Raw genomic sequence first — 26,537 nt, 5'->3', positions numbered from 1 at the left:
ACTGTCGAAATTGTCTGCTTTTTCTGAGAACAGCCTCCTCCTTCCATGTTGCTTATCTTAATAGTTTGGAGCCATGCAATAAGCTCCGGCTGGCCTCTCCGCTGCAGTTTACTCCCAGTTTTTATACTCCGCCACTCGCAGCAGGTTGACGGATTACCATTGGTTCAGAGCCCAAACGGACAGTGTCCAAGCCACGATAAACATAGCAGCCATTATTTCTGCTTCCAGTAATCTACCTACTCTCCAGCCAGATGACGTGAAGAAGATAACGGCATAGTGGCCGGGGCTGAGGGAAATGGAAGGTATTCAATCGCTCCCCTTTTTACCGGGTCCGTGTGATAAAAGAAGCTGATATTGTAGCTTTGAAGTTGGTGTTATTCCTTCTTAACAATGTACGTCACTGAAAGCTGACATGATGGAAAAAGGAGGGAGAAAAAAAAGAAGCCTAATGTCCTAATTAAGATTGTACAGATTTGATGATGGAGCAGAGAGAAGGCAATTGAAGCCATGTGTTCACTTTCTCCTTCCCTCTTCCCCAACCATTTCTGCCTCTCACTTTTCTGATGGGACTCATTACATATCAAGAATGATTATTGGGGTTTTGTTTGATTTGTGAATAAATTCATATGTTACTGTGTCTTGGCCAGCTCTCAAATGGAATAACAAATACACATTACAGTGCATAAATTACAAAAACACTCCCTCCTACTCCCCAAAACTTGTGATTGTTGTGTTAAAGCCCACTTGAGAGATGATGTTTTGGCAGGTTGCCGATTGCTAAGAGACCATCACAGGTTTCTCCCCAACAACAGCATGTAGACGTCAATATGGGCCCTGTTTAAGTTTAGCCTTAACCAGCTCTCTTTTTCATTTTAAGCATCTGGAAAAGAGCCAGATGCACTGAAACAAAATGTAAATTAAGTGTTACTCCGAAGAGAGCCCTCTCAGCTGCAGTAAACCAAACCCAGAGACTCTCTGTACTCTCCAATTGTGTCTGTATAACCCCTGCCAGAAGAAGCAGCTGTGACAGTTTGTCTAAGTGTGTGTGTGTGTGTGTGTGTGTGTGTGTTAATTGTGAGGTTCTGGTGACTGGGGAGAGGCCCAGGTGTTTGTTTATACTCACACCACCATAAGTGGCCATAGCGGGGGCCTGCTGCTGGGCTGCTGGGCTGCTGGGCTGAGCTTTAAGAGAGACCAGGCGACGGGGCCTTTGTGTACAGAAGCTGCTCCGTGTGCTTACATTTACAGAACTTGTTCAAGTATCACGCTGTCATTGTGCAAACAGACCCAAACAGGCCACTGACAGACAAAGCCCACCACACTGTACTTTAGAGGGCTCGAGACGCAAAACAAAACAGTGTGCAGATGTTTTTTTACTCAGCGCAGTAAACAATATTATTTAGAACTGAAGGTTGGGTATACTGTAGTCACCAGATGTAGGGTTTTCTAGTATATTACTAGGGCTGTCTTGGTGAAGGAATTTACCCTGCGGTGATGATTGGCTCCACAGCATCCCACTGTTGATGTGGCATGCGGTATTATTGCAAGTTTTGTTTTTTTGCAAATTACTTTATTTTAGGGATGCACCGATACCAGATCGGATATCGGGCCGATGCAGACTCAAATTGTTGGATCGGGTATTGGTGACAATGGAGCCGATCTATTCAATTCAATTCGATATGTATATAGTATATATTATATACTGTAATTTGAATTCCTCTATACTTTTGACTAATTTGTCGTTGCATTAAAAAAGTTTACACCTGAATTGTAATTCCTGTTAATTTTGAAGATTTTTTACCAAGTGGCTGGAGTACGATTTATTATTTTAATACAATTCAGTAAATTTATATCTAGCCTAGATAGATAAATAAGTGTCTGTAAGTCTGTAAAATATCAGAGGCACAGCAGTCTTTGTTTTGTCATCATGATTAGTGCCAGGTCACGACCACTATGGAGATAAGTGATGTTAACTTTTAGTGTTTTTATCCTGCGTTTGCTTCGGTCGTATCGCATCTCTATATCCCATGTTGGATTAAATTTGTGTTTTTTTGTATTAACCTTCTTCTTTTTTGTTGTGTAAATATTTTAACAATTGATTGTTTATGACAGAATAAAAAAAAACTAAAACTAACCACTAGTTTTTTTTTTTAATCAACCAGCAGATACACAATGTGACAGTTATGTTGTTCACAGATACATAATGTGTACTGAAGACTCCTCTCTGACCAAAATTACATAAAAGTGTGTAACCCTGTGATGAAATCTTATTTTCCCAACACATTTTATCTTTATCTTTAATTGTTCAGTAACAGATTTGAATAAATAATTAAAAACATAATTGTATCTCAGAATATAAGTGCTTTATCATTAGTATGAGTTACATGAGGATGTTACATGTCACAAAGAGCTCTTTCAAAAGCATCTCTACAATTCAAAGAATATGTTTGCTATGAATCACTTAGAAGTTCACCCCTACAGCAGGCTAGATTTGTTACTGATTTGATGACAACATACGATACATAGCCAAAAGTACATGGAAACTTGAACACAGTACTTGATCAAACACCTGAACGTGACCCATGTGATTGTTAAACATCTCATTCCAAAACATGAATCTGCTTTATATCGGCTTCCCAAAAGATTTTGGAATCAGACTATTGGGATTTTCTCCCATTCAGCCACAAGAGCATCAGTTATGTTGGGCACTATGTTGGGAGATAAGTCTGCATTCATATTCATCCAAACAGTGTTTGGTGGGGTTAAGGTCTGGGCTTTGTGCAGGGAAACCTGTTTGTGCACGGGGGCACTGCCATGCTGAGACAGGAAATGGCTTTCTTCAAACTGTTGTCACAAAGTTGGAAGCAAACTATGGTCTAAATTATCACTGCATGTTGTAACAAATATGAGGGGGCAGCGGTGTCTACATACTTTTGGCCTTATAGTGAATTTATGGAAGCAGTATTTTGTATCTTAAACACACTGCAGTCGTTCTTGGAGCAGGTCAGATTTCTGCAGAAGAGTCGATTCATGTTCCATACACATTATTTTGACAATAGCTAAGATGAATACATTGTGCAGTTACTGTGTCACATGATCCGTCTGGATAGATGCAGCATGAGTATACTGTATATACAAGCTATACCAACTATACTCAGTACAATAAGCCAGTATCCTCCTTGACTTAGTCACCAACATAAACCCTTTGTACACCTGACCTGATTGGACAAACTAACCACCTCCTGCCCTGTGATTGGTCTTTGCTTCTAATTTACAAACTAAAAAAAACAAACAAAACATGACAACTCTTCTGGAAACATCAAATGTCTGCAAAACTATCCACCCATAATTCATTTCTAAATTAATCTGAAGCGGGAAATGGGCCATGCAGTTGCAGAGTCATGCCTCATTTTAAAGCGGCGTGTTAGTTGTTATCTAAAAGTCCACTGATTGGTCCAGTACAGTAAGTATGTGAGCGAGCTGATTTGAATCTCAAGTTCCAGACATAAAGCTTGTAGTGAAAACTAAGTAACTCATGAGATGTATTTTTTATTTTGGAAATAAAACTTCATGTATTAGAATGAAATATTTCTTAATACTAGCCTTAAATATAGAAAGGGAAAAACAAGATCCGTCTATTGTTGTTCTGTATTTCTGTACGTACACTTCCAAACAAATGCAACTGAACAACACGGAGATCATCATCTGTTGAATCTGTTTCCAGCGTGTCTTTGAGTCAGGCATCAGACATGACTTTCTGACATTCTTCTATTCATTAAGCTCCAGCTTCAGTTTAGAGATCTGACAAAAGTTCTTTTGCAATATTTGAAAAATAAACTAACTTTGTACAACAACACGTAGCACATATATAGACAAACCTACACTACTGTATAAATGTCCCCCTATTTTGCACACGACAAGCATCCGCGACGCTGCCTGGCAGCCCAGAGACGCAGTGAAGCGTCTGTATTTGCAGACAAACGCTGATCTCCATGAGAGGACTTTCATGCCCGTGACAGAAACTCAACAAGGGAGAAAGTGAATCAGGTAGATGAAACACGAAGAGACTCTTTCTTGTTGAGAGAGAGTTAATATTTTAACGACAGGGAGCATGTGCTGTCTGGTACCGCTTGTGCATCCGCATCATTGTATGCACGATAACTCATATTTAAGTATGTGCAGACATGCACAGCTGAAGATTTTCAAGCTGAATCTGAATCAAAAAGCATGAGCCGTACTAAGATTATCCAAACATAACGTCACGGTAATCACAACGTAATTGTAAGGAATGCAATCTCTGCACTGATCACAGTAAATTATGCTGAAATATTTCACTTAGTAATCATAACTACCCTAATAAATTAAGACCCTGTGTTTATTCTAGATTTAATGCCTCAATGTGATTTAATAGCAAAACAAAAGGCAGCAGAAACAAACCCAGTTATTTGTTGTGTTTTCAACATTGTTGAGTCGTGACATTTCTACTGATTCACTGCATGTGTATTAGTCCTGTCTGAACACAATGGGCCAGATTTTTCAACGGCTTTTGCAAAACAAAATGCATCCAAGCGTAAACCCCAGCACACAAATACAGTACATGCTTTCATGCACACACAAACCCACTAATGCACACAAACACTCATCATCACTCACACACAGCCTGCAACCTTCTCTATCCCACATCTTTCCCCTAAAAACTATGCAAAATACATGTGTGTATGCATGTATGTGTGAAAGATGAAGATGGAGTCATGTTTTTTTTCCTTCCTTGTTCTCTTTCTCTGTTTGTATCACATTTTGTACCGATTTATGATTTTATTGCAATAAAAGTATATGTGTTAAAAACCCCCAAAAGAAATAAAAACGATATCACATGCATATAGAACCAAGATACTTCTGTGTTTCGTGCTATCTTTAGCGCAGTGTGCTGAGAGTTGATGTGAGTGTCTTAGTTATTCAGGTTAATGCGTTCGCCTTTGGGGCATATTTCCTTTCTGGCTCCCATGCACACACATCCTCTTCCGAACTGCTGCACCATTACTGTTCACTCACTCTGTCTTTGGTATAACTACAGCCACAGTGCTGGGAATAAACCTCTAAACCCTTCAGAGTGATGTGTCATACTGTGGTAGCCATTGTAGGAGTCCTCCTTTACCCTTTAAAACTCTGACGGCCTGCCGGCGGATCCAGATGCTATCCTGTCTTTCAGAGTTTGCTGTGGGAAGATACGGGTATCATATGAAACTAGAAAACCTAAGGAATCCACTCGTACCAACTATGGTGAAGAGGAGGTCGTGTTGCTCTGGCTCTATCTATCTGGCGTGGAGAGGAGGTCGTGTTCTCAGGCTCTATCTGTTTGGCAACGCTGGGAAATTGCTTGACATCTCCCTGGATCCACCTTCTCACATATGTTCACATTATATGTATTATTTTTTTTTGTCATATGGATTGTCTACGTTGTATTTTCATTTTGCTGTTACTCTGTACACACGACATCTATTGCACACCCTCCTCTGTTGTTCTTCCTGAGGTTTCTTCCATTTTTTTCCCCTGTTAAAAGGTCTTTTTTTGGTTACGTTTTTCCTTATCCGATGAGAGGGTCGCACTGTAAAGGACAGAGGGAGTCGTATCCTGAACAGATTGTAAAGCCCCCTGAGGAAAATTTGTGATTTGTGATTTTGGCAATACAAATAAAATTGACTTGACTTGACATGTCATACTAGCATGTCGGGAAGATCGCTAAATAACCCTACTAAATTTTGGAGAGGAAAAACTGGAATGGTGATTTTCAAAGGGGTCCCTTGACCTCTGACCTTAAGATATGTGAGTGAAACACATTTATACTGCAGATCCAATGAGCCCAATTGTATTCATGTGTGATGATGTTAGTCCCCAGAGTAGCCATTTCATTGTTGTGAGACAATTTTAAAAAATGTGACTTCATTGTATAAAATGACCTGTAGTGACCTCTAGAATAATCACAGCCTCATGAAACTTTATAGTCACAAACTAGAGACCTAGGGCATTCAGAGGATGAGCTTTCCTAGGTAGATTAACAATATGGGGGTTTCTGAGCAGTTTACACGACAGAAGTGCTTGCCATTCAATCGCTGAAAAAATGCAATTCTTGCAGAAATCTCAAAATGTCAAAAGTTTATGTCGCCAAATCACAGCATGGCCTTTTCTGTAGTATTCTTCAAGGTCTTGGTGTCTTAATGCGGTATTTCGGAGGGATTATTGATCATTTTGATCAATTCTCAAATGGTAAAAAATGGTAAATTCAGCACCAAATCTGTGTAACAAACGGTATCAACCCAAAAATTGTTGCAACAATTTATGAGACATAATAGAGTATGGGAAAGACCATCATATATTTCTATCATGTTCTAAACCCTTATACACTTTCAATATTACATTTAATTGATTGATTCATTTATTAATACATTTTTAATTTTAATTAATGACTACAACAACTTCAGACACAGCGCTGAGCTGCATCTCAAATTACTCTTCAGGTTCCCAGTTTTCAGATGATGTAAACCACTTCTATGTGACATCTACTGTTGACTATTTATCTCCCCCTGAACATCCCCTGTCCCCTAAACCTCTGAAAAGAGGGTGGAATGGTAAGGGGTTAAAGAATCGTACCATAGTTGTATATACAGTACAATGTTGCACAGTAGGATCTAATTAGTATATTGAAATACAAAATTCAAGGCTTTGCAAACTTTTTCCATATAACTTCGTCTAAAGAAGGAAATAATAATACAAAAAATAATGTAAAAATGGAACTGCATTTGCTAAATCTGCAATTGGAGCACAAGTAAAAGTAGGTTTCTGAGGATAGGAGAGGTGTATGCTGTCATTCAGCTGTAGCTCAGGTACCTGCAGGTGAGTGCTTCATGGTAGGGTTTGATGCTGGCGCTGCGGTCCCTTCGGACGGGCCCGGGCTCGATGGTGGGCAGGCCAGTGGCGGAGGTGGTGGTGGTCCACGTGGAAGAGATCCTCCTCAGAAGACCAGGGTGGAGACTCCGCCTCAGACGCTGAACACACACAGGAAATATACAAACACGGTTAACACTACAGGAAAACCCTTCTCATCACTTTTTTTATAAATTAATAAAATTCTCACCCTTAAGTAACCGAAGGAATAATAATAAAACATGGCTGTAGTTGTGTTGGCTTTAAAAGTAGTCCCACCTGTGAGATAAGGTTAATGCTAATTCGCTTTGTCTGTAGTCAAATTGATCATCCAGATGAGACAGTTGTTTTTCTTGAATCTGCCCAAGATGAAACAAATGATGCAGCTGATATAACCTGCAAAATCTTTCATGAGGCACTTTAATTTTTTCCTTCATTGGATCCAAAGAGAATCAACACTGACTGGAGGATACTGGCATGCAGCTGTGCCAACGATGCCCCTCATGGTTCATTATTAGATACAATGTCAGTATTGCGTTGCACAGACACATTTCATCATAGGGACTCTGCCTCTCATTCTCTCTGTAAGTCTCCTTTGTCTCATTCTCTCAGTCTTTTTCTTTTATCTGTCTTTTCTTTGCTCCGTCTCTGGGATTCCCAGTGGTCTGTGCCCTTGTGACGCCTCCATCTGTTCGGTGCCATGCAGCAGCTTGGCACAGCAGCGCTAAACATGGCAGGCGCTCTCTCTCTCTCAGTCCTCTGCAGGGTGACCTAGTAAAGATCGCCTCAGAATCCTGAATGAGCCCATTCACAGCGAGGCGTCAGCGCAGGCACACACCGTCATACACGCCGTCGGTTTAGGTCACTTTAGTGGACATTTCACTGATTTCCAGTTACTCTGGAGGCAATACCATCAAAATTGCCTGATTTTAGCATGTGCTGAATTCAGTTGCAGATTAACCAATTTGTGAAGGCAAATGCATACAAACAAATACACACACATACCTACGAAAGAGCCATGCACAATCAGCACATACTATACTATATGTACACACACGACAAAGCACACTTAAGTACACAAAACTGCAGATATGCAGATCCACAGAACCACACAACATCCTGTGTATGATGGTGTTATGATTAGAAGACTGTATTACAAACATGTGTTGTATAGTGTATACTAAAATATGCATTTAACTCCTGATTTTGAAAGTGGAATAATGGTGCTATGGTATGATTTTGCAGCACCATAGCTCCGTTCTCTAATGAAAGCCCTGCAGACACACTCCAAAAGCAGGAACACACATGACAGACACACACACACACACACACACACACACACACACACACACACACACACACACACATCACCATCGGCAACAGCTTGGCAAAAACCAGGCCATCCTCACAAAAAAGAAAAGAAAAGAGAAAGTACAGCTGATGCCTGCTGCTGTCAGTGTTGATTGAAGTCTATAACTGGACTTATCTCTATAACTGTTTAAGTGAGATCGGTTCAACTTCAACTATTTCCTAATTAGTTTTAGTTTGTTTGTTCATGTTTTTGTACAGTATGTGCTTCTAATGCGGTGGCTTTTTTGCAGCACAGAGAACATGCCCCGTGTTGCACAGAAAATGGGGTTTCGGAAAAGGGCTTGAAAGGCATCAGTATGCACCACGATGGACATCAAACTCTTAGCCAGGAGGCAGAAAAGCAAGCGCAGGGCTTTCCACTCCCGCACACTAACCACCTTCACTCCTCCTGCTATTCTCCTGCAGTTAGAGCCGGGCACGTCGTCTCCGGGGAGTCTTAATGAGTGCAGCCTCACACGGCCGCTCCACGGGCGCAGTTTGTCTTAGCTACTTTTACAAAGTTCAGACGATGTAAAAACAAAAAACACCTGTCAGCCAAGCGATCGGCTTGATGGCGTAGCAGCCATCGACCACATGCCAGCTACCAAGACAGCTGGGACAGGTATCTCCCTCAGATTTATAACAGGATCCATAATTGTGGTGGGGGGTCCAGTTTTGTTGACGCATACTCGTCCCTCTTTGTGACCTTTTGAGAGATGCGTTCACCTTCATGTTGCTTCTCCTCTTCTACTCTCACACACACACACACTCACACACACACTGTCTGGCTCTGCACATCTGTCATGTTGACACAGCTGTGGCTATGAAAGGGAGAACAGTGCTCGGAGCAGTAGACGCGCTCTATTTTTCTTCACTCAACTCTATGAAAATACACTCCTTCATTAGATGCTAAAAGCTCTGAGAGCAGGAAGCACTCATTAGCTGAAACACGGGCTAAAAGATTAACATGTGTGTGGAGCGCTGTGTGGCGTATAAATCATTTGGCCTTAATAAAATGGACTGCATTTCCATCTAAGGAATATTTCAGTGGTTTCCAAAAAAAAAAGTTTTACGACTGACTTTTGATATTTGGGATGAAATATCTTCACTTTCATCTAGACTTCCTGCATATCTTACCAGTTACATGTAAATCATGACACATTTATGTCCTTACCTTATGGATGGATGTCTTCTCTCCTTTCTCCGGTCCCTCCTCGGAGTCGGAGAAGATGTAGGCATCGCTGGGGCTAAGCAGGAGGGCAGGGCGCGGCCGGTGCAGCGGCTGGAAGGTGAGCTGGGTGGTCAGCAGGTTGCTGACGGCCCGCAGTGAGGTGCAGGTGTTGGGGGGCAGAGAAGGGTCAGCCAGCAGGTCTGAAATCAGTCCGTGGGCCTCTCCCATCACTGCTATGTCCACCATGACGGTGGTGCCTGATGACTGTGGGGTGACAGAGGAAGGAGAAAATAAACATCACTGCTGCTGAGGCTAATGGGAGCTGATGCTAATTAATGGCTGGATGTGATATTGTGCAGCTTCTCGGTGGCAGGCGTGAAGAGCAGGTGCGTAAACTATGTCAGCAGCTCCCGTGTGAGGACGTAATGTGGTTAACGGTGACATTGGCATCACTTGTGCTGTTTATCCTACAGAACTGGAAGTCAATCTACGCTGAAGTTATACAGCAGTTTTTGCATGAAGACAAACAGTTTGAACTCTTTTCTTGGTGGAAACAGACAAAGTGTATTTAGTCTAATACGATTGTTAAGTACAGTTCTGAGGTATTTGTACTTCAAGTTGCACTAATAAATATTTTTTTATATAAACAATGGGTCATATTACTATTACCGTTTTTTCCATACACATGTGCTGGCTTGACTCAACTCGGTTTGACTCGGCACATCAGCCCAGCACAGCATGAGTTTGCATCTCCATTACAATAGGGCTACCCGGTTGAAGGTGTGTGAGATGAACATTTAATTTCCTAAAAATTCTTCACAATAAAAGTCCCCCGTTATTTTGTTATTTAAAAGCTTTTATTACGAAGCAGCAAAATAAGGAAATGTTGGGGTTTTTATGTGTAATGTGACATGTCTTGCCCATAGATAGAAACAGACAGAGAATTATAACTAGACTCTACATCTTCCCTCATCTCTACAGAGTGTTTTGGCGTCTTTAGCTCATTGTTTCTGTTTTATTGTTTTGGCTCAGTCTCATCAGTGTTGTTTTCGGCTGCAGCAGAAAGCTGATAGCTCATTGTTAGATGTGTTCACAAGGGCAATAGAGCACACTTCTGGCCAAATACAACTACATTGATGATGCTGACTGTGGTTAGATATACACACTAAACACTGCTTTTTAGTCTGATATGAAGTTACTCTTAATATCATAGTATATAATAATATAATACAAATGGAGGCCATTTCGCCTGCAGAGCGAATACTTTCACTTTTGATACTATTATAATTATTATTTTGCTGGTAATTATAATTTATTTTTCTTTACGTAACATTTTGAACGCAGTACTTGTAATGGAGTATTATTGCATTGCTGTATTACTACTTTAACTTAAAGGTGCAGTGTGTAGGATTTGGCGACACAACCAACTTAAACCTCTCCCATGTGCCAAGCGTGCAGGAGAACTACAGTGGCTGATGCGAAAACGCGAATATCCCTCTCTAGAGTCAGTGTTCGTTTGTCCGTTCTGGGCTACTGTTGAAATATGGCAGCTGGCACCGTGATGAGAACCCGCTCCGTATGTAGATATAAACGGCTCATTCTAAGGTAACGAAAACGCAATTCTTATTTTCAGGTGATTATACACTAAAGAAAACATACTTATTAATATTATATTCCATTTCTGCCAAAAGATCCCCCTAAATGCTACAGTACAAACTGCCACACTCTGCATTCAAAAATGATGTGGAGCAATTGTCCAGCAGTTTACAGAGAAGGTATTATATGAGGACAATGAAGTCGCACACAGCCATAACCAAATCATGTTTCAAAAGTGCTAAGGGAAAAACAAACATGGCACAAAGTACAACAAATGATACCTATAAACAGTACCCAAACACAACAATATGAAAGTAAGAAAACAATAGACAATTTGCTTTGGACCACTACCATAGGACACATATTCAATCACAGTGCCGGACTGAGATTCTGCCAAGCTTTGTAAAGTGTATTATAACTGTTGCATCACACGCACGTGCACACTTACATCCACTCACACATCAAAGACTTTACTTTCCACCTTATATGGCTCCTTTTAGCTCAGAGACAGCAAAAACGTGAGGAGGAGTTGACAGCCTTTTAGATGAAAGTAAAAGAACAACAACATGAGGTTCAGAAACAGCTGTGCAATACATAATGAATGGACTCATTAGCAAAGTCTCAGCTAGTATCCAACCTTTGACTTCCTCACTCCTGACCCCTCAGACGACCAACAGCCATCGTCTGTTTCTGGCGGTCTGCTTTGAAGGCACCAGCCTTGTGTGAGCCTCCTTGTTTTTGCAGGGTAAAGGGAAAAGTTCACAACCCACTCTTAATTGCTGAGCCTAGAGCAGTTGAACAACCACAACTAAACACAGGTCAGATCTTGGCTGCCAACAAATTTATCTAATAAGCTCAGGAGTTGCATTTTTCCCCAAAGAATGTTATCTGATTTTTCTCCCCCGACGTCCCATTCACTTTGACACCAGCTGCCAAGCACCCTGAATTATTCTGTTTACACTGGCTAAGTGGCAAGAGGTTGACCTGAACAACACGTGTGAACACCTTTCATTCGCCTCGACTTGTGGGAACAGCGAAGAATTCACGTTTCATTTTCCTAGTCGTATCAGATAAGTCACTGTATTTATGCAGTTTTCCTATTGGTCTGCAAAAGGACAAAAGCCATGTGTTCAGCGGGTGTGAGGGCATTCCTTCACACGTGATGATCCACACATTTATTGACAAATCTGACACATGGTCAGCACTGGGAGCAAGTTAATCTCTTTTAAAGACAAGGAGACGTCCTGTGGGACGGCTGATGGAATGTTTCTGGACAGACCACTATTGTACTCCTCTCCTCTACATCTTCTCTTCTTCTTCTCCTCCCTCTCCTCTTTCCTATATTCTGCCTTAATGCCTGCTGTGAGGACGAGATGTAAACACCTGTCTCTCAGCTCATTTGCAGGCTGATTTAGGGGTTTGCTACAGAGGGGGTTTCAGAAGAATATAGCTGCTGGAGAACATCTGTCTGGTCTCAGCATCTCCAAACACGCATGCGGGCAAGCACAAACAACTTGTGTGCGTCTTCTACAACTTCAAAGGGGACCTATTATGCTTTTGTACTTAATGTGTTATAGGCCAAAGGGAGTTACTCTTCCATACAGAAACACTGCTCCTGAACTGCCTGAAACGCCTTGCTTGAAGTCCTGCCTTTTCTTCTGTCACGTGGTGATGTCACCAAGTAACACATTTACATAATACCTGCCTAGCGGCAAGTAGGGGAGGGAAAAAAAATAGATTCACCTCTGTAATAAGTGATTTTTTTTTTTTTTTACGATTTTGAAATCACATTTTTTAATGCCAGAATCTATATATTTGCTTCATTTGAGTCTATGCAGAGGTAAAAGCTAGTTACCGCTTTTATTGTTGTAATCTGAGTAACGTGACGTCATATACGTTCCGTCCGTTCTTCAACCAAAACAAACCAGCCGACCGCCGCGAGCAAAAACGAAAAAGTAAAAAACGGCGGAGTTTCCGCATAAATAAGACCTGCACCCTCACATATTAAATCCAAAGTGGTAAACACTACACATACAGTAAAGTATGGGAACACTTTGGGTTTCACACACTGCAGGAAAAGCAGAGCTAGACATCATGGCTAAAGCTGCATGCTAACTCTGTCACGGACAGGAAACGTTATTGTATCGTAACATTAAGCCAACTGTCACTCTCATCTCTGTGGTCAAATCAGCCGATGCTACAACAGTAGAGCACCCATATACTGACATTCAACTTAAATGCATTCAAACGGCCCTGATGGAGCTGACCATGGATGTTTAAAGAGACCGGACCTGATGGAAGAGCTAGCATGGCTAGACTTGGCGAAGTTAACGCAAGTATACACGTGTGACTATGTCCGATTTTCAAAATAAGGTGTTAACAAAGGGAACTCTATATACAACATACATACATACAGTTTATGGAAATAAGATTGATTGGGTTACATTCACCAGAAGTATAAAACATGACATGTCCCTTATACATTAAAAAGAAAATACCACTAATTTATGAGGGACATGTCTTTATTCTTTGATTTTTGGGTTGCTGGAATTTTTTTTTATAATTAATGTCTGACAATGACTGATATATTTGACTTCAGGACGTCTCTGACTACATACATGCTGAAAATCAAACATTTTTACTGTATTAATTTAGATATTTTCCAAATTAAAAGTCCCTAGAAGTGTACGATTCAAATTTTTCCCATGGTCTAGTGTTTAAAAAGTTAACAAAAATCGCAATAAATCGTAATATCGAATTGCAATACTTAAAATCGCAATACACATTGAATCGGCACCCAAGTATCGTGATAGTATCGAATCGGGAGAGCCCTAGTGGCTAGTTTGTTACGCCCTCAAACAAAGCTAGTTAGGGCGGAGCTGGAGCATTGTCTGAAGAGTTTGGTTCGGTTGACCAATCAGGACAGAGGGCCAGCTGACCAATCAGAGCGTTTCAGACAGAGCGAGTGAAAAGAGGTGCTGCAGCACAGTCGGTATGAGAAAAATAAAGCATTTTTTGAACATTAAAGCATGTTAACATGTTCTAGTAGAAACCCCAAATACATGTATGATCCTGAAAATGAGCATAATAGCTCAACACAAATCGCAAGTAAAAACATGCGTTGCAGAGACAAAGACACACAAATATACAGTGACATTCATCATCCTGAGCGTGTGCACCCAGTTAAACACATTTTGCAAGGAGGATGAGAATTGCGTCACTAAACTTGACTACCTAAAATAATGGACCTGAGTGGCCATAAAAAAAAGGAGGGAATGATGAATGTGCTCAGTTTGATTTTGCACTGGGAGCAAGCCACTTAGTGCCCAAAGCCTGACATGAAAAATAAAGTGTGGTGAAAGGCTCCAGGTGCATGGGTAGGTATTTGAGATTTGGGGACACAGTGGGGATTCTTGCTTCCACTGAATTTGTACTATTCTTATTGACCTGAAAAAATGGCAATACCTGCTCTGCTACAAAAAAACAAGGCAACATCTTGCTGCAATATAAAGAATGTGCTGTTAAAATACCGCATGTCGAACTTTAAAAATCCTCTCTACAGAGTGATTGTGAGACGAGGAGTAAGAGTGTTTTGACTACAGAGAAAGATAAAGAATGTGAAGTCCTGACCATCCCTGGCGCGAGTTGTGTATTGGCTGGAAAACATGTCCTGATGTTCCTAATCATTCAACAATCTGCAAACTAAAACTTAAGAATCATCAATGGACATCCTGTAGCAGATCGAATTGTGAGTAAGTTACATAATATCACAAGGTTATATAAGCACTTCCTGTCAGGTTAGATGATCAGTTTCATTCATCAGCCACAGCCACTTCTGTAGCAGCCGGCTTCAGATCTCATACGAGCCCCACACAGTGACCCCCCGTCTGGGGAAAAAGCTTTTAGACAGATGTTATGATGGAGCTTTTCAAAATTCTTAATATTTTTCTGAAAGCACCACGATGGATGTTCTTTCCTTGGTCACATCTGCAGTATTTGTTATAAATGCTGTAATTAAAATCAACGTATTTTAATGTTCCAGTGAGGCTGTATACTATATGCGTTTAATAAATTATTTTTCTAAACGGTTCCCTAAGCTTGCATGACCTACACCACATTCATAGTAACACACATTCACATCTGGGAACTGTCAACAACCGTCTACCACACTGGCTCACACTCCTCTCTGTAGAGCTTTTCCTGATAAATACACCCTTCAGAGAGTTGTATGTGTGGAGGACATAACTACTTTAAATTACAGAGAAGAAAAGACAAAGGTTACTTCTTTGATCATCGAAACAACAGCTTCGTCGGTTTGAAAATGACTCATCATTTCTCTGTTTCCAAGTGAGATGGATCAATCTTTCTTTTTAAAGGAAGCATACACACAGTCGGTGGCCATGAAAAAAGCTCGCAGCAGCACGTTGGGAGAGTGACAAACTGACAACACCTCATCTGGATCACTGCATAAACTGCTCTCCAGTAATTTACACTGGATTTTGGAGTTTGATTTGGGGATTATTGTTACAAATGCTGTTACTTTTGGACAGTGAAAACAACTATGACCTACTGTCCTGACCAAGCAACACTAAGAAGGTGTTAGGTATAGTTTGACATTTTGGGAAAATACACTTATTCACTTTCTTGCCAAGAGTTAGATAAGAAGATTGACACAGTACCACTCTCATGTCTCATGTCGATAAATATGAAGCTAACAGCAGCAGCAGCCGGTTAGTTTAGCACAATAACTGTAAACAGTTGGTAATAGATAGCCTGGCTCTGTCCAAAGGCAGCAAAAACTGCCTACCAGCACCCCTAAAGCTCACTAATTAAGTAAGTTAGTTATATCTTGTTCGAAAACCAAATTGAGGTATTTCCAAAAATGTTGCTTCAAAGTGGCAATAGACGTGTTTTTTTGCTGAGTGTGTAGCATTTAGCGTCATCTTGTGTTGTGGTTGCAGATTGCAACCAACTGAGTACCCCTTCACTCACTCCTCCCTTTCCAAGAATGCGTTAACGTGAGCCGCTGATTGCAAAACTGTGGTAATGCCGTCTGCCTCCCCATCCTTACCATAATAACGCCACTTTAGGAGCAACGGAAGTCAGATGGCGGCTGGCGGTACCACGGTTTTACACTCCGCGTCTCACGTTACCGCAGTTTCACAAGCATGTCGGAGAACTACAGTGACCTTCAGGTAATGTAAACACGTGAAAGACTCTCTCCAGTGTTTGGTTTGTCCATTCTGGGCTACTGTAGAAACATGGCGGAGCAACATGGGGGACTCCGTGAAGAGGACCCACTCCCTATGTAGATATGAAGGACTCATTCTAAGCTAATGAAAACACAACAATTCTTAGTTTCAGGTGATTATACACCAATGAAAACATAGTTATGAATATTATATTCTATTTCTGCTAATAGATCCCCCGATATGTTACACGCTGTTCATTTAACTTATCATTATGAAATAAATGTTGATTACATAATGTACTGTATTGGCCATAGAATAATGACACCATCTACGTTTAGATTGGTTCCCTATAAGCCTCACTTTCACTATGCAATTCTGTCCACTGGGTACGATCTCCCGGGAAAATGAAGGCTTGATTTACGGCACAAAGGAAGTGTATCAAGCATTGTGCAACCAAAACAGGAAGAGGATAGCGCTTTGTTAGCTATCCCCAGAGTATCATTGTAAGTTCTTTGCAGCTACTATCCCTATAGCGGAAATGGTGGACGGTGGAACAACCGTAGTAACTGTGGATAACAAAATGCAGTGTGTCCTGTGTTGTTGGTAGTTGCTAGACTCTGAGGAAAACGGAAAGCGATCCGGTTGTCTTTGGGACAGCGGTGCCAATAATAACACCACTTTAAGTACACTAGTGCTGCACCCTAGCCTATGGGCCGATGTTCTTATGGAAGGAAAAGTGAATGATGATTACAAGTTCATAGCAGTTAATACATTTCTCAAGGGCACCTTAACAGTTGGGTCAATTAGAGAAATATTTATTCCATTTTTAATACTTTGGAGCCTATTTTTGTGCTGTTGCGGATTGACTGTGGTGACCTTGTGCTATTCAAAAAGTAATATTTTTGGAGCATGTGGATTGTTTCCTGCTTGCAGCCATTTGGTACTTTAGTGGCTGGCCAATCTTTTGCATTTCTTTTTTGCCAATCTTTTGCAGGAGGCTCACTGATTTTAAAAGTTCTGACTGATGCCAGCCTTGACACACCCACTGATCCTCCTAATCCGGCCACTCTGCCAGCACCTCTGGTCACAAATATACCACAAATCTGTGTGATATTTGGTCACAAGCCCCCAGCGTTTGTTGACATGCTACATTTGATAAAACTGACTACCAGCATCAACAAACAGTTTTTATGACTCCCCAACAAGCCGAGCCATCTACTAAACCACGCATGAACATTCTGTTATGACATTTTACTATGAATAACAACAGTGTGCATGATCAATGGTCTTAATTGCCTGTGTGAGCACAGTTTGGAACAGTACGTCAATAGACATGCCATAGATTAACACCCGCTACAGCAGTTCATGTAAACCAAAGCGAGAGCCAGTCAAAACAAACCAGCAATCACTCCTGAAAAGTGAAAAGCTGTTTGTCCACACAGCGTCTCTGTACTCAAGGCCCTGCTCTGGTGTATGTGCAGCTTTAGTCGCAGCAAAGACTCATCAAATAATATCTGCAAATAACTCTTAGTGCTGGGTTATGCCTCATTTCCACATACGTATGCGAGTCAACCGGAAGTTCATTCATTCCTATGGGAACCTCCGTGATCTCCCGTTTGCAAAACTCTTCCTTCCTTTCTTTTTCGGGGGGGGGGGGGCGTAATTTGCCTTGAGTACGTTGAACATTTTTTTACTTTGGCGGCTTTAGTTTGACGTATGAACCATGCACTCTATGAATGCATGCACTCTATGTTACACAGATAAAATGCTACTTATGTTAGCTAGATACGCCGTCGAACTTTTCACTTTCACTTTTCACAAAAAATATATAAATGTGACTCATCTAGACTTGACGGCGAAAAACAGAAAGTACTCATAGATATAAAAACTTGGCTGTCAAAGTTGAAGCAACAACGCGTTATTGTCATTTAACGCCAATCATTTCTTTAACGCATTAACGGAACTTGCAATTTTTAGGTTGTAGCGGGCTCAGTTTTAAAGCTAGAGTGAAGATACCGGTACAATATGAAACTAGAAAATCTAAGGAATCCATGTCATTCTAGCTTGTCGTGAAGGAGGCTACATAACACTCCAAACTTATGCCAAATTTTAGTGAGGAAAAACTGTCATGGCCATTTTCAAAGGGGTCCCTTGACCTCTGACCTCAAGATATGTGAATGAAAATGGGTTCTATGGGTACCCACGAGTCTCCCCAGACATGCCCACTTTATGATAATCACATGCAGTTTGGGGCAAGTCATAGTCAAGTCAGCACACTGACACACTGACAGCTGTTGTTGCCTGTTGGGCTTGAGTTTGCCATGTTATGATTTGAGCATATATTTATGCTAAATGCAGTACCTGTGAGGGTTTCTGGACAATATTTGTCATTGTTTAGTGTTTTTAATTGATTTCCAATAATAAATATATACATACATTTGCATAAAGCACATTTGCCCACTCCCACGTTGATAAGAGTATTAAATACTTGACAATTCTCCCTTTAAGTTACATTTTGAACAGATAAGAAATGTGTGATTAATTTGTGATTAATCTCGATTAACTATGGACAAACATACGATTAATTGCGATTAAATATTTGATTTGATTGACAACCCTCATAAAATCCCTGTTTTACACCTATATAGTAACTTCTCTCCCATATCTGCAGTGGCGTTTCTATCCATCTGTAAAGAGATGTATATCATGGCGCTGAACACGAGGGGGCGTAATCCGTATAATATACGGATTTACGAACACAAAACAAAACTGTGTGGAAATGAGGCTTTTGACTCGATATTGTAGCAGATCGATGGAGTGAGGGTCATCGACTCGAAACATTTAATTCAAAAGCTTTTGATGAATTACTAACTCATACCACGCCTGTTCATGATATATCTAAAAACATATACAAATGATTTGCTAAATGCTGGTATGCATACATGCATGTACAATATTTGCACAAAAGGTACTTTTTTTATGTGAAACATCACACATTACAAACAACGTCATAGACATCAAGTGTTGCAACAACACTCAGCAATTGCAATATGATGGTTCGTGTTCCTGCTGTGTCCACATGTTTTTGCCAACAACTCTGCCGAAGACAGATGAAGTGCATTTGGAGCAACAAACAAAACGCTGATCCTTCTGTCTAATTGTGATTATTAATGTGATACACAGACAGAGGGGTCACATTTTTGCAATTTCTGAGAGGGTCCACTTAATGCACTTTTAACCCCTCGGCTCCCTCATCTAAACATACAGTGCTCTTAGCCTCCAGTAAAATACCAGTGATATGTGGGTCGTCTTAAAATTGTGCAATGGTGAGAATATAATGCATCCCAGCGGAGAGCTAGAGACTGGACAAATGCCTCCGGGGCCTCTTGGAGAATGAGAGGTATTTGTTTCTCTTAGTAAACACATTGCAATAATGTAAGCAACTCTCATGAAGCACAGATACACACACACTGCGCTGCTTATTTTGCAATTAACCCCCCCCCATACAAACCCTCACACTCTGAGAAATACAGGAATGTGCTGAGCAAGAAGCTGGGGAATATATAATATAAAAAAAAAATACTTCAGTGAGTCCGTTATTTTTTCTCAGATTGATTTCATTTACACAGAACTCCCTGCATGTTTGAAAAATCATTACCGTGCAGTTTTCTGTTTCAGTGGCGGTGCAGTTAGTGTAATGGCCCTGATTACATCTGTCGAGATGGATTAGCTGAAGAGGAGCCTGGGAGATGCTGATGTTCTCCACTTAAAATAACAGAGCAGTGATACAGTGTGAATCACAGCAGAACCGTAACACAAAACTCCACTGAGACACTCCTCGCTCCCTGCCTCTGCTCCTACAGCCAAAGCTACGCCCAGCAGCGCTGCACTTCCCACTTCCCAACCAAACCCACACCGCGACCCCACTCCCCTTACAACCCCCTCCGACAGCTCAGACCGAAGCCATGCTGAGCCAGGTCCTCAGCTGCAGCCAGGATACAATTACACGCTATTACATATTTTATTAAAAGGGGGGTGTGCTGGGGGATGTGGGGGGTATTAAAACAAAACAAAAAATAATAACTGCCTCATTAAAGATTTACTGGGAAAGGTCAAGCCAATTGACCCCTAACATGCAGCCATCTCATCTCCAAGGAGAAGCTTGTTTTTCCTTCGGCATATTTCAGGGTGTTTGATTCCAACAAAGGAGCCAAGTAAGATTAAAAAAACAGAGCAGACAGACCGGTAGAGGCAGAAGCAAGCAAGAAATGCTGGCATAAAGGACAGGGCAAACAAAAGAGATGCATGAGGTAAAACAGATGGATTATGCTCAAGGATTTACCACATGGTACAAGTGGTTAAACATATATCCATCATCAGCACAGCAGCGGGCACAGTCACAAGTTTTTAACTAACTGAATAGGCATGCTATAAATAAAATTAAAATGTCATTATATTCCTCACTTTCTTTCTCAGGTGTTTTACTGTTGCACGTCATAAAAAGTTGGAGCTTGAAAACTGTTAATGCCTCTGTATGATTTTTGGCAGATCCAATTACTTCAAGGGATGTAAGAAAATAATGATACACATGAGTATCCAGATATTATGTTGTGCAATACTGTATAGATTCTCCAAAACACGGCATTGATTTTTAATTAACCTTTTAACAATCTGATGGCACGCGGTCTGGACCAGACGCTATTCAATCTTTTTGAGGTTGTAGCGAGCTCAGTTTATAAGCTAGATGGAAGTTTGCATCATATGAAACTAGAAAAACAAAGGAAGTCATTGGTACCAACCATGTCATGCTAGCTTGTGGCGAAGGAGGCTAAATAATACTCCAAACTTGTGCTAAATTTTGACGAGGTCAAACTGCCTCTGACCTCAAGATATGTGAATGGGTACCCACGAGTCTCCCCTTTACAGACATGCCCATTTTATGATAATCACATGCAGTGTGGGGCAAAAGTCATGCAGTTTTTTGCATGCAGTATAAATGTGTTATTTGCGCCTTTTCTAAAATGATGTATTGCTGGTGTGTTCTTTATAGTATGACTTAAGTTTTCCTAAAATGAAATAAAAAAAATTGCAATATATCACCTTGCTTACGGTATCGCAATATATCACAATATATTGAATCATTACCCCAGTATCATGATACGTAACATATCGCCAGATTCTTGCCAATACACAGCCCTAAGTACTTCCCAGGTTGAGGACATGTCAAAAATGTAGTTAGTTTAATGTTTTCAGCGTTAAATGTTGTCTTAGAAGAAAAGGACCCAATTTAATGAGAAAACACTCTACAAGACTGTCGTGATGGGACCAAGCAGAAAAAATGACCAGTGACCTTTTACAACCCCCAAACCCAGCAGTTTAAGAAACGCTGATCTCAAGTGTTTGAAGTGCTCACAGTGACTTTGAGAAATCTTCAACATGACTGCGATGTCATGGCTTGTCTGCCTCACAGACCGCTCTTCCAGCCTTTCTGTAATTTAGAATAACAGTCACAAGATCTGGGGCCTACAAACACTCTTTTCTCCGATAATCTCCCCGGGTAATGTTCCAAAACCAATGTGTTTTCAAGTCGAATACAAATATTTAAATAGCTCTTTCCATACATAACTTCACTGTCAATTCCTAAGCTAAAACATCCACCGCATGCTTTGGACGGGGAAAAAAAAAAAACGTGGTTTGGAAAATGAGCCTGCTAATGTGTGCATGTTGGCGACTAGGACAAAGCGGAGATCAATCAAACGCTCTGGTCACTGGCTAAAGAGCAGAGTGTGTGATTTACACACTCTACGAGGTGCCATGAAGCGCTACCAGCCTCTCTGACCAACAACCTGGTCCAGGAGAGCAGAGCCAAGGGAAAATAGCCACGAGATGGAGAGGGATGCCAACATAAGCCTCGACTTCTTACACGTCTTGTCAGTCGCTGGACTATTACAGGATTCCACTGACGAACGCAGAGCACCAGTCCAAATAAAAAAAAAGACTGAACTGACCACTGAGTCTAAATGGCAGTTTAGGGAATGCATCAATCAAAAACTATGTGCTCGCCTACAGAACTAACCCCACATAACAAATTGATATGAGCCTTGGACAATATTTCAAAAGGGTAACGTGCTATTTGAAAATGTCTCCGCTCAAAGGGGATAATACTGAGAGGCTGATTTTGGGAACAGATATTCTGCTATGTGAGTCTTAGCATCTCTAGAAAATTACACAGTGTGTAATTTGATTTCAAGCCCAGCCCTGTGCTGCACAGTTATGATCACTATTCATGAAATATCCCCTAATTCCCCCCCCCCAACCATAACATTTATTTCTACCAAAGCATACAGTGTCAGCACAGATGCATTGTCTATTCATTTCTAAAGGATATCCTCCTGATAGCAGAACATATAGTACAGAACACATACTGTATATCAGTGGTTCCCAACCTATTTTCCTTGAAGCCCTCCCTATTTGTATCTAATAAAAGCTGACCCCACACCCCCCAAATGTTCTCAATTTGAATAAAGTGGTTGTTGCTAGACCGCCCTCCCACGGCCTCTCTTTGTGTGCGGCAGGCGGGAGAGCAAATCGTTTTTTGTCCACAGTGGAAATGTTGCATTTGAAAGGCTAAATACCAACAAATATGGATTGAAGCAGAATATTTTGTTAGATTAAAACTAGAGCTGTCAAAGTTAATGCAATAATAACGTGTTAACACAAATTCGTTTTAACGCCATTAGTTTCTTTAATGCATTAACGCAATGGATCTTCTGGAGATTGTAGCGGGTTCAGTTTAAAAGCTAGAGTGAAGATACTAGCATCATATGAAACTAGAAAACCCATGTCATAGTAGCTTGTCACAAAGGAGGTTAAATAATGCTCCAAACTTGCGCAAAATTTTGCATTTTGCAACATTTGCATAAAGCAGCATATTTGTCCACTCCCGTGTGATAAGAGTATTATATACTTGACAAATCTCCCTTTAAGGTACATTCTGAACAGATAAAAAATGTGCGATTTTGCGATTAATCGCAATTAACTATGCGCAATCATGCAATTAATTAAGATTAAATATTTTAATCGATTGACAGCCCTAGTTATAATTAACTTTTATGAACTGAGAACACAATCTGAAAGGGTTAAAGTTCTACGACGAAAACACAGACAACTCCCAGACCGGACAACGCCGTAGTAGCGACCTGTCAATCACAAGGTAGCCATGTCCTAAAGCATCCCCTGCTTTATGGTCTATTTGACTCTAAATGGGATCATAATTTACTAAATGAACATCATGCTGTATTGAAGAAGACTTGAAACTAGCGATTGAGACCATAAACTCATGTTTACAATGTTTACTGAGGTAATAAATCAAGTAAGAAGTAGGGTCATTTTCTCATAGACTTCTATACAATCAGACTTCTTTTTGCAACCAGAGGAGTCGCCCCCTGCTGGCTATTAGAAAGAATGACAGTTTAAGCCACTTCCACATTGGCTTCACTTCTCAGACCAGGAGGTAGCCCACTGTACAGAACACACACTGTATATGACCATGCCAACGCCAAGGGCATTATTTGTTCTTCACGTACTCCAGAGCTCTGCTCTGTGGCTCTAGTGCAGCTCAATACACCAATTCCCAAACAAGCACACATATTCTCCCCCCACCAAAGATGGGAAAGGTAACCTCAAGGATGTGCTTGTGTGTGTCTGCCCTCTACAAGCTGTGCCCCCCTGTGTCCAAGCCTTTAATGGCTTTTCCAGCACCATACAGCCAAATCACAGCCCTGCGTCCTTTAGACTAACAGAGAACAACAAGGACTCTAGTGGGAAGTGACACCTCTGGACATGCTGTTTAACCAGGCCTAAAATGAGTGGGAGAACGGGCCTGTTAGTGGTAGGATTTCTGCTATTTGCGTCATTTATAAGGTGTGTGTAGGCGAGTGACAGAGATCAGGGAGCTAGTTCCTGTTTGTGTGTGTGTGTGTTTTCCCGGCAGCTGTTTATCATTATTGTTATTACTAGTGCGTCTCTTTTTGCGTGGACATTGCTAACCTGTGATCCTCGGGAGCCTCTCTTGTGGTCCCATTCGGAGCGGGGGAGCATCTGTGGGAAAAACAGAGACAGAGACATGTTCAAACCACAAGCCCTGAACATCCTGTTCCTGTTAGCGTCCTACAACATAACTCACAAAGGCGACGCCATAATGGAGATATACTGTGCTGTAGCAGAAAAGAGGAGGAGCAGTGAGTGGTGATGCAAAGAGTCGAGGAAGTGTGGGGGGAATGGAAAACGCTCATAAATGCAAAAATGGGTTTTGTCTATTTTTTTTTTTTTCACTTTCCATTAAGCGCAGACGTTTAATGCAATTTCACAGTCAGGTTTGGTTTACTTTAGCTCCTATTCACTGCCTAAGGGCCTGGTGGAGGCTGAGGATTTTTACGCTGTCTAATTACCAGCCACTGTGTCCTCCCACAGGCCTCGTAAACCCGTTTTCCACTTTCTTGGGAGTCACCGAATGCATCACTCTGTCACTGATTTCTGGTGAACACGTTGCAGGAGAGCCAATTCAACATTAAACCCCCCCTGCCTCTGTTAGGGCTCTCTGCCCCAGAACTGAGAAGCCCTGAGAAGCCCAGTATGTCGTTGTGACAAATTGCTGTTGCACACACTGAGGCAAGGGGCTCAGTATAACAGCCAAATTGATAATTCAGGTGTAATTTACTGTGTCAGAGGAGGTCATTGAGTTGTGTCATGCTGTGAGTGAAAACATGAGGAGAACAGTGGGTTTCGGTCGCCAGTGCTACGGGCCTGTCTGGACAGCAGTGGTTTCCAACGGTGCTGCTTAGTTCTAAACAAATAGTGAAGTAACTGTTCCTGTTGCTTTATTATAAGTATAGTTTGTACATTTTGGACTGTAGGTATAATTGTACTGTATATTTAATCGATCATCGTAAGAAGCTGATTGAGAAAATATGTTTTCAGGGCCTTTAAAGACCTGCACTGTAAATTAAGTTGGGGGTCATAGCAGGGTTAAAGCTGCAGTAGGTAACTTTGAGCAAATATGAAAAAAAAGTTATTTTTTTATAAAACTGTCACTTTATCCTGATAGTAGTGCATGAGACAGATAATCTGTGAAAAATCATGTTCTTCTGCCTCCTCCTAGTGCTTCTAATGGCATTTGCAAGATTTCACCGCGCACGAAAAAACAACCAATCAGAGCCGAGGAGTCTCTCCAGCAGCTGTTAATCACTGCTCGCGAAACTTGTGAACTCCGATCAAACTGTCAGACTAGGCAGCGCTGATTAAATATTAAACAATATTCTGTTACTGTAATATGTATTTCTCTCCTCAAATGTTTTCAGAAACATCTTGGAGTGTACTGTTCAGCTGTAAAATGAGAAAATTTGTGACCAGGCCGCAATTTTGAAAACTCTCGAGCCAAAACCAAGCACCAACCAGCGGCCGGAGCAAACTTCCACGAGCAGTGATTGACAGCTGCTTTAGGCTGCATTCACACGAGATCAGGATGTGCAGCAAAAATGCAAGTTTTTCCATCCATTTTGAATGGGGGTAGTGCATTTTGGGCTGCAGGGGGTGCTGAAAAAACGCAGCGGCCTGCAGCGCAAAAGTATAAACAGAATCAACCTTTGGAGAAACGCAACCTGATGTCACGCTGCGGTGGCCAATCAAGTAACCGGTGATTCAGAGCTGTGCAACCCAGCCATGAGGGAACAAAAGACATTAATCGTCGCAGTTAATGGGCCATTAAAGTGACTCGCCGAGACCTCCGCACAACCCTGCGGAGAATCGCCGCAACACCTGATCTCGCTTGAATGCAGCCTTAGAGACTGCTCGGCTCTGATTGGTTGTTTTCCTTTGAGCATGTTGAAATCTTGCAAATGCATTAGGAGTAATAGGAGGATTTTTTTTCACAGATTATCTGTAAATGCAATGTCACGATATAGTGACCGTTTTATAAAAATTACTTTTTATCATATTTGCTCAAAGTTACCAACTGCAGCTTTAAATCCTGTGTTTTAGGCTCCAATGGCTCCACAAAACGGTGATGATCCTGACAGTAAGCAAACAAGGACACCATCATAACCATCACACACAACACAATGCACACTCATTCATCAAGTACAGACGGCTTTTCCGCAGTTTGACATTTAGGAGTTTAAAAAAAATGCAATATGAGGGGTTTGCCCTTTCTCAACAAACATCATCTTCACTCATCCTCCATTTTCTAGCCCCAGGACGGCAGCTATGAAGCGCCTGGATTCTCCGACCGTCAGCATGATAATATCTGT

At 41.2% G+C, this 26,537-nt stretch overlaps 1 protein-coding gene across 2 annotated transcripts in view; it reads right to left on the bottom strand.

Moving 5' to 3' along the window:
* The window catches only part of LOC141766079 (cGMP-inhibited 3',5'-cyclic phosphodiesterase 3A-like), a 93,831-nt gene that overhangs the window by 21,206 nt on the left and 46,088 nt on the right, over positions 1 to 26,537 (bottom strand). For both annotated transcript variants that reach the window (XM_074632571.1, XM_074632572.1), the window contains exons 2-4: positions 24,280 to 24,330; positions 9,446 to 9,706; positions 6,886 to 7,043 (exon numbers count right to left, since the gene is read on the bottom strand). In XM_074632571.1, the coding sequence (XP_074488672.1) occupies positions 6,886 to 7,043; positions 9,446 to 9,706; positions 24,280 to 24,330 (470 nt within the window). The remainder of the gene's footprint in view (positions 1 to 6,885; positions 7,044 to 9,445; positions 9,707 to 24,279; positions 24,331 to 26,537) is intronic.

Source organism: Sebastes fasciatus, chromosome 4 (genome assembly GCF_043250625.1).
Source record: "Sebastes fasciatus isolate fSebFas1 chromosome 4, fSebFas1.pri, whole genome shotgun sequence".
NCBI classification, from domain to species: Eukaryota; Metazoa; Chordata; class Actinopteri; order Perciformes; family Sebastidae; genus Sebastes; species Sebastes fasciatus.
Note: the sequence above shows the minus strand (reverse complement) of the source record. Positions and strands in the feature narration are given on the sequence as shown.